Here is an 11349-nt window from a genome sequence, read left to right as displayed (position 1 = left end):
CGATATTTGAAAAAATATGGACATTTCTGTCATTAACGATAAATCACAAACTCGGTCGCTCACGGCGCCACACGTAAGACATGGAAGTCTCACACATAAACATGGTAATGGCACACCACAAGCTCGACAGCCCTAATGCAGGAATGGTGTTATTAATTCCAAGTTTACACCATTGTCTCTAAATAACAACAATGCCTCGACAGAGTAACGCCAATGTCAAATCATGGAAACATCTTCGATAAGAGCTCTTCTGTTTGCAGATGTAATATCGGCCGAACTCGACGCGGAGGTATCGGGGCGCTATCCGTGAGCACCGGTCACCTCACAGAAGGACACCCTGGTATTCTTTGTGGTAGGCACGGGGTGATTCACCGATATGCCCCGAAGGACAGAATGCTGCCGACGCTCGAACGTGGGCCCCAGCTCCAGCCGTAGGGCCACATCCTCTCGGTGCCACTGCAGACAGCAGCACATCCCGAGCCTGAATCTATTTAAATGAAAGATGAGAATTCCCGCCCTTCCACGCAGTTCTGTTGTGTTTCTTTACCCCACTTCTTAACAAGTTCCCATCCAGCCGTTAACAGAATCTGAACGATTCGAATCGTGGACCAGTTCGCAGAGACTTTTGGCGAGGGTTGCGTCGCTCTCACGTTCCCGTTGGGCGCCGAACAGCGCGTGCTGCTCATAGAGAGGGTTGAACCGCACGCGTCAGGCATGCGCAGACTTCATTTCCGTATTCATACTCTTGCCTCATTGATGACGTCAGGCTGCCTGTCAGTGTCACCTTTACTTCCGCGTCTTTTAACCGGCGGTCTGAGTGAGGTTCACGGCTGCCTCCTACCGCTCACCGCGGCTGTCCATGCCTGGAGGTCGAAAAAATCCCGACATTGACTGAGAGGGCGTCTCAGCAACAGCATTGGGTGACGATTATCTCTGTTCCTGGGTTAGCTGTGCACAACGAGCCTTGCGTTGCAGCAAATTAGTATTCCTGTATTTGGGGTAAAATAATAATGATCTCTTTTCCCAACTGTCAGAGTTCACAAAGAATCACATGTTTTTAAATATAGGAAAACATCACAGCGAGCGCCTACTGAATGCTAGGATAAACTCGTACAGATAACATGCTATTTTATTTTTCCAATATAAAATGTTAGAATCCTCTAACATGTAGAGGCTTTTGGGGCGCAGAGTTCTTTATTTTATTATTAGGACTGCAAGGAAATCCACGCGTCCTCTTCAATTATAGCTTAAGTTTGGGCAATTACAAAAAACGTATATACGAAGTAGGTAGTAACGTAAAACGTTATTTGTAGGTGTCAATTAACCTCCATCTAGTGAACCTTGGATTTACTCATCCCAACCCTTTCCTTGCCTAAGTATTTGAAAAGCCATTTGCCACGAGGTATCCGCCTCTGCTTTTGGGGACTGTCAGCTTTGTAAGCATGTCATTAGGTGTCAATCATCATTGTCGCCTGCTGTGCTTTGTAAGATGTCATTAGGTGTCGATCATACTTGTCGCCTGCTGTGCTTTGTAAGCATGTCGTTCGGTGTCGATCATACTTGTCGCCTGCTGTGCTTTGTAAGCATGTCATTAGGTGTCAATCATAATTGTCGCCTGCTGTGCTTTGTAAGCATGTCATTAGGTGTCAATCATAATTATCGCCTGCTGTGCAAGCATGTCATTGGGTGTCAATCATTATTGTCGCCTGCTGTGCTTTGTAAGCATGTCATTAGGTGTCAATCATAATTGTCGCCTGCTGTGCTTTGTAAGCATGTCATTAGGTGTCAATCATCATTGTCGCCTGCTGTGCTTTGTAAGTATGTTATTAGGTGTCAATCATCATTGTCGCCTGCTGTGCTTTGTAAGCATGTTATTAGGTGTCAATCATCATTGTCGCCTGCTGTGCTTTGTAAGCATGTCATTAGGCGTCATTCTTAATTGTCGCCTGCTGTGCTTTGTAAGCATGTCATTCGGTGTCGATCATACTTGTCGCCTGCTGTGCTTTGTAAGCATGTCATTAGGTGTCAGTCATAATTATCGCCTGCTGTGCTTTGTAAGCATGTCATTGGGTGTCAATCATTATTGTCGCCTACTGTGCTTTGTAAGCCTGTCATTTGGCGTCAATCATCATTGTCGCCTGCTGTGCTTTGTATGAATGTCATTAGGCGTCAATCATCCTTGTCGCCTGCTGTGCTTTGTAAGCATGCCATTCGGTGTCGATCATACTTGTCGCCTGCTGTGCTTTGTAAGCATGTCATTAGGTGTCAATCATAATTATCGCCTGCTGTGCTTTGTAAGCATGTCATTGGGGGTCAATCATTATTGTCGCCTACTGTGCTTTGTAAGCATGTCATTTGGCGTCAATCATCATTGTCGCCTGCTGTGCTTTGTATGAATGTCATTAGGCGTCAATCATCCTTGTCGCCTGCTGTGCTTTGTAAGCATGTCATTCGGTGTCGATCATACTTGTCGCCTGCTGTGCTTTGTAAGCATGTCATTCGGTGTCGATCATACTTGTCGCCTGCTATGCTTTGTAAGCATGTCATTAGGTGTCAATCATAATTATCGCCTGCTGTGCTTTGTAAGCATGTCATTGGGTGTCAATCATTATTGTCGCCTACTGTGCTTTGTAAGCATGTCATTTGGCGTCAATCATCATTGTCGCCTGCTGTGCTTTGTATGAATGTCATTAGGCGTCAATCATCCTTGTCGCCTGCTGTGCTTTGTAAGCATGTCATTAGGTGTCAATCATAATTGTCGCTTGCTGTGCTTTAGCATTCCCATGGAATCGTTGTGTGCATCATGAAGCCAGGCGGCGAGAAGTTGTCGACCTAAGGAGTAGGGCACTAGCCAGACCCTGCCGTGCAACACTTCTTGTACCTATGAGCACTCCTATATTAATAAGTGTTTACACGTTAACAGACGCAGATCTTGCAGGCCTGTTAATATTGCGAATCCCACTAATTCCAATAGGTGCAGCAGTCCTATACAAAAATGTCCAATATGGGGTTGATGAGGTAAAAGGGCTGGACATCAAACAAACTACGTCTTTACGTAGACGCTTGAAAGACAAACTGCTGCTTATTCGTTTAACACGGAGATTGGAGTTTACTTTTTTGTTTTCTGACTACAAAGTGACATGATTTAAAAAAAATAAAATAAACTATATGGCAACTTGCTGTGTGTAACACAAAAGGCTGTAGGAAGTCCTTTTTCCCTAACACAATCACATTTAGATACATGTAAATGTACAAACATTGCAAAATATACCAGCAGTTAAGAAATCACAAATGAAGCACTGTTTTTTGTAATTCTGAAGTGTAATGGAAGCAAAGATTTTGAATATGATAAAAACAAATCAAGGTAATTTTCTAGATGTGCAAATTAAAATTATTAGCAAAAAACCTGATTTCCACGCATTGTCGTTTTGTGTGCTGTCTAGTTTTAGCAGAAAAATTGCACATCTATGAACATTTAGTGGCCATTTCAATGAAAAATGTGCTGTCTGTAAATGACAGGGCACCACCACATCACGCGTTATTAATATATATGCAGCAGTTTGCTCCAAAATGCACCACTGATTCCATACCACTCACTTCCCACTTTCCTGCCGAATGGTCGTGACTCACTTGCTGCACTTGTTCTTTGTGTGGCGCTTGGATTCCTAGGACGTCTGTGATGTAACGTTGATGGCAGTACTCCCACCTGAACATTGTTCCAGCACCACTGGATCTTTACCTCTGATGCAGATTTTAAGAGCCAGAAACTGCTAAGCCAAAGTCTAAACTTACTCCTTCCTGCTTGCACGTTTTCTCAGGGCCTTTGTGTTCCAATGCAGAGCATGAAATTGCAATTTTGCTTTGCTAATCTATTTAATTGCCATAATTGAGGTATCGAGTCTCACCTGACCTAGTTCTGTGAGGGGAAATGCATAATGTTAACAAAAACAGCATGCCCTGCAGTTACTTTGTTCTAGAATGACTACGTTTATCTATCGATCGATTTATCTTCCATCTATCATTACATACATGTATGTTTAGATTCATTTAACGTGACGTGTTTAAAATAGTGTGTTTCTAATTTTAGCTTATGAAAAATATAGCACACGCCATTGCGTTTTGGTGTTAAACCGGACAGAGAAGTGGACATTCATGCAGTGGTTACATGCACAACGTATAACCAGCTATCCTGGGCTCAGGTGTCCGCTTTTCACTTTAACAACTTATTTTAATTTACTGGGCCCCACTTTTCATGACTGATCGATTAGAGTACCTTGAACTAAGTCAGTTCAGGATATGCAATATACAAAAGCCATAACTATATGTTATATCGGGCAATAATGTTGCTCCATGAATAATAACAACTGGGCATGTGTACAGTGCATATACGAAACTGACACAACCTGCTTCACTAATTGAAACTTCTTCAGGACATTTTAGGTGGGGCATTCTAGAATGTTTCCAGGATATGAAAACTATTACTTTTAATAAATGTAATTCGATGCAGTGGTACGATCTACTATACTAAAGTAAATCACACATGTTACAGAAATAACTTTTTAAAATATTTGAAACAGTCTTTCTTATTTTTACTTGACGTTTTTGGAATGACTTGCATGGAAGTTCTTATGATGGCTCAGCTCATACTTTTGGCCCTAGGGCTAAGCCACACCTCAGGATTACCGCAGTCTCAGCTCACTATGAATTTGCTGGTTTATACACCTGTGGAGTCAGTGCGCCACATCCAACTGGTATACATTTATTAAAACCTTAGGAAGGTATGCTGCCTTGCCCGGGCTTCACGAAGGTGCACCTCCTGTGAGTTATCGGATGCTGCTTGCTTCTCGTAGTCGGTGCTGCTTGATTTAAAGCTTTAGTATATTGTCTCTTGTAAGTCTCCAATTGTACCGCTTGCCTTATGTTGTCAGCAATGTTTATTGAAAGTAGACTGGCTGCATTAGGACCCCCTGCTACCAGCACATCACTTGCTATGGACTTTTTCACACCCACAGGCCCTCAACACGTTGCTTATTTTGGGTCCTCAGAACTACCACTTCTGCAAGTCATCAGTTGTACTGTTCGTTCTTGGTTCTGGTCACCAGTGCACCATTTATAGTAAATATTCATGGCGCTGCATGCAGTCACCAGAGTGTTGACAGTAGTCTGTGCAGGACAACAGATGAACAGACGAAAGATAGTGGGATGTGACCAGGGTGGCATGAGGGGACCGGGTGGAGGGATGGTGTGGCTATGAGAAGGGAGCCTCATAATGCCCATTCACGTGCCTCAATGCTTTATATTTGGGAGGATACAATGCCTACACTGTAAGCCTCTTTTGTTTTTGGTTTGTATTCTCTATTTCCTTGATTGATTTCATGTGAAAAATCGAATAAAAAGATTTTCCAGAAAGTAGTGCGTGCGCTGCATGCAGATGATCACAGTCACATAGCATGTGTGTTGTCTACTGGCTGATGGTTACAACTTTTCTCTGTTCGATTGTAGGTCCCATCATTCAAGGTCTTCCTGGAATTGCAAGTCCTCAATAAGCAACGTGCAACGGTCAAGAGCCTAACAACAACATGCCACGCATTGATAACGACATAAAGCTAGACTTCAAGGATGTGCTACTGCGACCTAAACGCAGCACTCTCAAGTCGCGTAGCGAGGTACATGTCCTTGACATTCTAAGCTTTTACTGAAGATTATATTGCACCTATTGTTGTACATGTATTGGATGGGCACTTCACTCAGCATCTGTGGCTTGTGCCCAAACCATTGATCTCTTTTAAGGACGTTCTGGGTTCATCTTTTTTATGATGGATCAGTAGGAAAGGTAATATACACAGTTGGGTCCTGGTATTGATGACACAAAAAACGTATTAAAGTTACTAGGCATATTTCCTTAGTAGTAGTAGTAGTAAAAGTCTAAGTTGTCTTTTTAATAAAAAAATAAAAAGTGATACACACGCAGCCTGAGTGAGACCAGAGTAAACCTTGAGTATTCAATCCCACTACTCACTGAAAGTCAAACCCTGAATTAAGGCCCGTGGCATTTTCGTGAGCTTGCAGCGTATCTTTCATTTTAAAGCTGACTGGGGAGAACCTTTATTTCTTTCCTAATATTGCATATTGCGTTTCAAAAATGGATTGCAAATTCATTATACCTTGAGTCTAGACGTATTTTTGTGAAGGGCTTATTGTGATTCATCTTGAACTCTCTGTGGTTTTTGATGTCTTATCCTACTCGTGAGAATATTCAGTTCTGATTGTAGCCATGCAGTCTGGCAGTGGTGGGTGTAATGATGGTGGTGGTAGTAGTAATGACGATGGTAATGGCTGGAGTAACAGTTATTGTAATGGAGGTTGTGGTTACGGTGGTGTTTATGATGGTTTTCATAACAATGGTGGGAGTGATAATGGTGGTGGTAATGATCTGAAAAGAAACCGGTGAAAGCACTTGGGTGGCTATCCATACGTCAGACTCCCGTGCAGGTACTGACCAGAACATTTAAAAAATCCATACAATGCATGTATGAGATAAAGAATTGAATGTGTAATGATTGCGTGTATTTTTCAGATCTACAATAGTTCCTCATACATTGCCATGTAAACACTTCGTATACGATAGAATGATATACAAAGCAGCCAATGGCCTGTGGTGAGAGGTAATAGTCTTCTTAGTGGAACTAAGGCCCACTCCATGTGTATTTGAAAGAATTGGTCACATTATGTATTGCATATAAAGTGCTATCAAGCCAGACCTTAACTGTCCAACAACTGGTCCAACATACATTTAAATGATAAATGGTAAGCCCCCTGGGCTACCAATAGTTGTTAACAGCCTCCACTGACATACGTCACCTCCACTCACGATCTATGGGGAACTTGACACATTTCAAACATGTCTTGCACTGTATTGGAAAATATAAATACAGATATAAATGTAACACTCGCCAGTGTATCCCATTTAAAAATCAAGGCACACAAGCCAGTCAAAAACCCTCATTTTAACCTCAACATGATAAAGCTCTCAATGGTGAGCCCCATGATACCATCAGAATATACAACACTCACCATTATATCATAATTACAATCTCAGGAATTTACAGTCATCAAAATCGTATCCACACTAAAACCCTGCGAACATTTGGCTCCAACCAATATATCCCAGTCGCAACTACAGGAAAGGTGGCAAAATATTCAGAGCTGCACTAGCAGTGGCATGTAATGACAGTATTTTTAACAGAGCTTGACGAGCCCCACATTCCAGGAAGCAGTACAGTGAAAAGTGCTGTTTGCCCCTGTACACATTCATTGCTGAGACCCCTTGAGGAGACAAAAGAAAACAAGGAGTCTCAGATGTTTCCCCCACCAGGGTCCGCAAACTGGCAAGGACCCTCCGGACCTGTGAATGCGGACATATCCTCTTGTAATCTGATATAGAAATAGGCGAGGGTGAAAGGCAGGCTGGATTGGGGACAATGGCTCAAGCAATGGTAATGTGCTGCTCTTATATTATTCAACAAGACTCACATCTGCTCCTTCATATAATGCTGATGTGAAATTTCAACCGCGTTGTCTTCTCAGCAGCGATTGTCTACCTCGGTCAGGAAAACCATTCCAGACTTCCGGTTCCGGTCTAAACTAAACATAAAACCAAGAACATGTAAATTCCGAATCATAACCGTATTTATGGAGTGCTGTGGAATATGTAGGCAGGCAATACCACAGGCTCACCTGTGAGCAACGCCTTGAATCGAGAAAGATATTCAAAGGTATATTTCAAGAGGCTTCAGGAAAATAAGTACAAATAAAATGACAAAAAATGAAAAACAGGAAAACCAGGCAAACAGTCCAGCGGTATTGGGGGGGGGTAGGACCAGGAATCTGCCAAACATTTTCTCGATTGTTCCTGTCCCTCTCTCTCTGTCTTTGCAAGTGCTTATCCACGCACTCTCCCGGAGTTGTGGAAACAGTATTGCCCAACCCCCCATCTCTGGATACAGAAGAAGCTGTTCACGTCCCTCTCTCTCTGTCTTTGCAAGTGCTTATCCATGCACTCTCCCGGAGTTGTGGAAACAGTATTGCCCATCCCCTCCATCTCTGGATACAGAAGGAGCTGTTCACGTCCCTCTCTCTCTTTCTTTGCAAGTGCTTATCCATGCACTCTCCCGCAGTTGTGGAAACAGTATTGCCCATCCCCCCCCATCTCTGGATATATTAGGAGCTGTTCATGTCCTCTCTCTCTCGATCTTTGCAAAGTGCTTATCCACGCACTCTCCCGGAGTTGTGAAAACAGTATTGCCCATCCCCCATCTCTGGATACATTAGGAGCTGTTCACGTCCCTCTCTCTCTGTCTTTGCAAGTGCTTATCCACGCACTCTCCCGGAGTTGTGGAAACAGTATTGCCCATCCCCCCCATCTCTGGATACAGAAGGAGCTGTTCACGTCCCTCTCTCTCTATCTTTGCAAGTGCTTATCCATGCACTCTCCCGGAGTTGTGAAAACAGTATTGCCCATACCCCCCATCTCTGGATACAGAAGGATCTGTTCATGCCCCTCTCTATCTTTGCAAGTGCTTATCCACGCACTCTCCCGGAGTTGTGGAAACAGTATTGCCCATCCCCCCATCTCTGGATACAGCAGCTGTTCATGTCCCTCTCTCTCCGTCTTTGAAAGTGCTCCATGCACTCTCCCAGAGTTGTGGAAACAGTATTGCCCATCCCCCCCATCTCTGGATACATAAGGAGCTGTTCACGTCCCTCTCTCTCTATCTTTGCAAGTGCTTATCCATGCACTCTCCCGGAGTTGTGGAAACAGTATTGCCCATCCCCCCCATCTCTGGATACAGAAGGATCTGTTCATGCCCCTCTCTATCTTTGCAAGTGCTTATCCACGCACTCTCCCGGAGTTGTGGAAACAGTATTGCCCATCCCCCATCTCTGGATACATAAGGAGCTGTTCACGTCCCTCTCTCTCTATCTTTGCAAGTGCTTATCCACGCACTCTCCCGGAGTTGTGGAAACAGTATTGCCCATCCCCCCCATCTCTGGATACAGAAGGATCTGTTCATGCCCCTCTCTATCTTTGCAAGTGCTTATCCACGCACTCTCCCGGAGTTGTGGAAACAGTATTGCCCATCCCCCATCTCTGGATACATAAGGAGCTGTTCACGTCCCTCTCTCTCTATCTTTGCAAGTGCTTATCCACGCACTCTCCCGGAGTTGTGGAAACAGTTTTGCCCATCCCCCCCATCTCTGGATACAGAAGGAGCTGTTCACGTCCCTCTCTGTCTTTGCAAGTGCTTATCCACGCACTCTCCCGGAGTTGTGGAAACAGTATTGCCCATCCCCCCATCTCTGGATACAGAAGGAGCTGTTCATGTCCCTCTCTCTCTGTCTTTGCAAGTGCTTATCCACGCACTCTCCCAGAGTTGTGAAAACAGTATTGCCCATCCCCCATCTCTGGATACAGAAGGAGCTGTTCATGTCCCTCTCTCTCTGTCTTTGCAAGTGCTTATCCACGCACTCTCCCGGAGTTGTGAAAACAGTATTGCCCATCCCCCATCTCTGGATACATTAGGAGCTGTTCATGTCCCTCTCTCTCTATCTTTGCAAGTGCTTATCCATGCACTCTCCCGGAGTTGTGGAAACAGTATTGCCCATCCCGCCCATCTCTGGATACAGAAGGAGCTGTTCACGTCCCTCTCTGTCTTTGCAAGTGCTTATCCACGCACTCTCCCGGAGTTGTGGAAACAGTATTGCCCATCCCCCCATCTCTGGATACAGAAGGAGCTGTTCATGTCCCTCTCTCTCTGTCTTTGCAAGTGCTTATCCACGCACTCTCCCGGAGTTGTGAAAACAGTATTGCCCATCCCCCATCTCTGGATACAGAAGGAGCTGTTCATGTCCCTCTCTCTCTGTCTTTGCAAGTGCTTATCCACGCACTCTCCCGGAGTTGTGAAAACAGTATTGCCCATCCCCCATCTCTGGATACAGAAGGAGCTGTTCATGTCCCTCTCTCTCTGTCTTTGCAAGTGCTTATCCACGCACTCTCCCGGAGTTGTGAAAACAGTATTGCCCATCCCCCCATCTCTGGATACATTAGGAGCTGTTCATGTCCCTCTCTCTCTATCTTTGCAAGTGCTTATCCACGCACTCTCCCGGAGTTGTGGAAACAGTATTGCCCATCCCCCCATCTCTGGATACAGAAGGAGCTGTTCATGTCCCTCTCTCTCTGTCTTTGCAAGTGCTTATCCACGCACTCTCCCGGAGTTGTGGAAACAGTATTGCCGATCCCCCCCCCATCTCTGGATACAGAAGGAGCTGTTCACGTCCCTCTCTCTCTGTCTTTGCAAGTGCTTATCCACGCACTCTCCCGGAGTTGTGGAAACAGTATTGCCCATCCCCCCCATCTCTGGATACAGAAGGAGCTGTTCACGTCCCTCTCTCTCTGTCTTTGCAAGTGCTTATCCACGCACTCTCCCGGAGTTGTGAAAACAGTATTGCCCATCCCCCCCATCTCTGGATACATAAGGAGCTGTTCCTGTCCCTCTCTCTCTGTCTTTGTAAGTGCTTATCCACGCACTCTCCCGGAGTTGTGGAAACAGTATTGCCCATCCCCCCATCTCTGGATACAGAAGGTGCTGTTCATGTCCCTCTCTCTCTATCTTTGCAAGTGCTTATCCACGCACTCTCCCGGAGTTGTGGAAACAGTATTTCCCATCCCCCCATCTCTGGATACATAAGGAGCTGTTCACGTCCCTCTCTCTCTCGATCTTTGCAAGTGCTTATCCATGCACTCTCCCGCAGTTGTGGAAACAGTATTGCCCATCCCCCCATCTCTGGATACAGAAGGATCTGTTCATGCCCCTCTCTGTCTTTGCAAGTGCTTATCCACGCACTCTCCCGGAGTTGTGGAAACAGTATTGCCCAACCCCCCATCTCTGGATACAGAAGAAGCTGTTCACGTCCCTCTCTCTCTGTCTTTGCAAGTGCTTATCCATGCACTCTCCCGGAGTTGTGGAAACAGTATTGCCCAACCCCCCATCTCTGGATACAGAAGAAGCTGTTCACGTCCCTCTCTCTCTGTCTTTGCAAGTGCTTATCCACGCACTCTCCCGGAGTTGTGGAAACAGTATTGCCCATCCCCCCCATCTCTGGATATATTAGGAGCTGTTCATGTCCTCTCTCTCTATCTTTGCAAGTGCTTATCCACGCACTCTCCCGGAGTTGTGGAAACAGTATTGCCCATCCCCCATCTCTGGTTACAGATGGAGCTGTTCATGCCCCTCTCTATCTTTGCAAGTGCTTATCCACGCACTCTCCCGGAGTTGTGAAAACAGTATT

General features: G+C 45.0%; 1 protein-coding gene across 3 annotated transcripts in view; it reads left to right on the top strand.

Moving 5' to 3' along the window:
• Positions 1–769: 769 nt before the first annotated feature.
• LOC146869171 (GMP reductase 2) overlaps positions 770–11349 on the top strand; it is a 115167-nt gene continuing 104587 nt past the window's right edge. The window contains exons 1-2 of one of the 3 annotated variants that reach the window (XM_085641113.1): positions 770–999; positions 5503–5666. In XM_085641113.1, coding sequence (XP_085497239.1) covers positions 5580–5666 — 87 coding nt within the window. In that variant the 5' untranslated portion in view covers positions 770–999; positions 5503–5579. The remainder of the gene's footprint in view (positions 1000–5502; positions 5667–11349) is intronic. The other 2 variants (XM_085641187.1, XM_085641271.1) reach the window with 2 other exon arrangements.

The sequence above is a fragment of the Triturus cristatus genome, chromosome 1_1 (assembly GCF_964204655.1).
Source record: "Triturus cristatus chromosome 1_1, aTriCri1.1, whole genome shotgun sequence".
Taxonomy (NCBI): Eukaryota; Metazoa; Chordata; class Amphibia; order Caudata; family Salamandridae; genus Triturus; species Triturus cristatus.
This window is presented reverse-complemented; position numbering and strand designations above follow the sequence as displayed.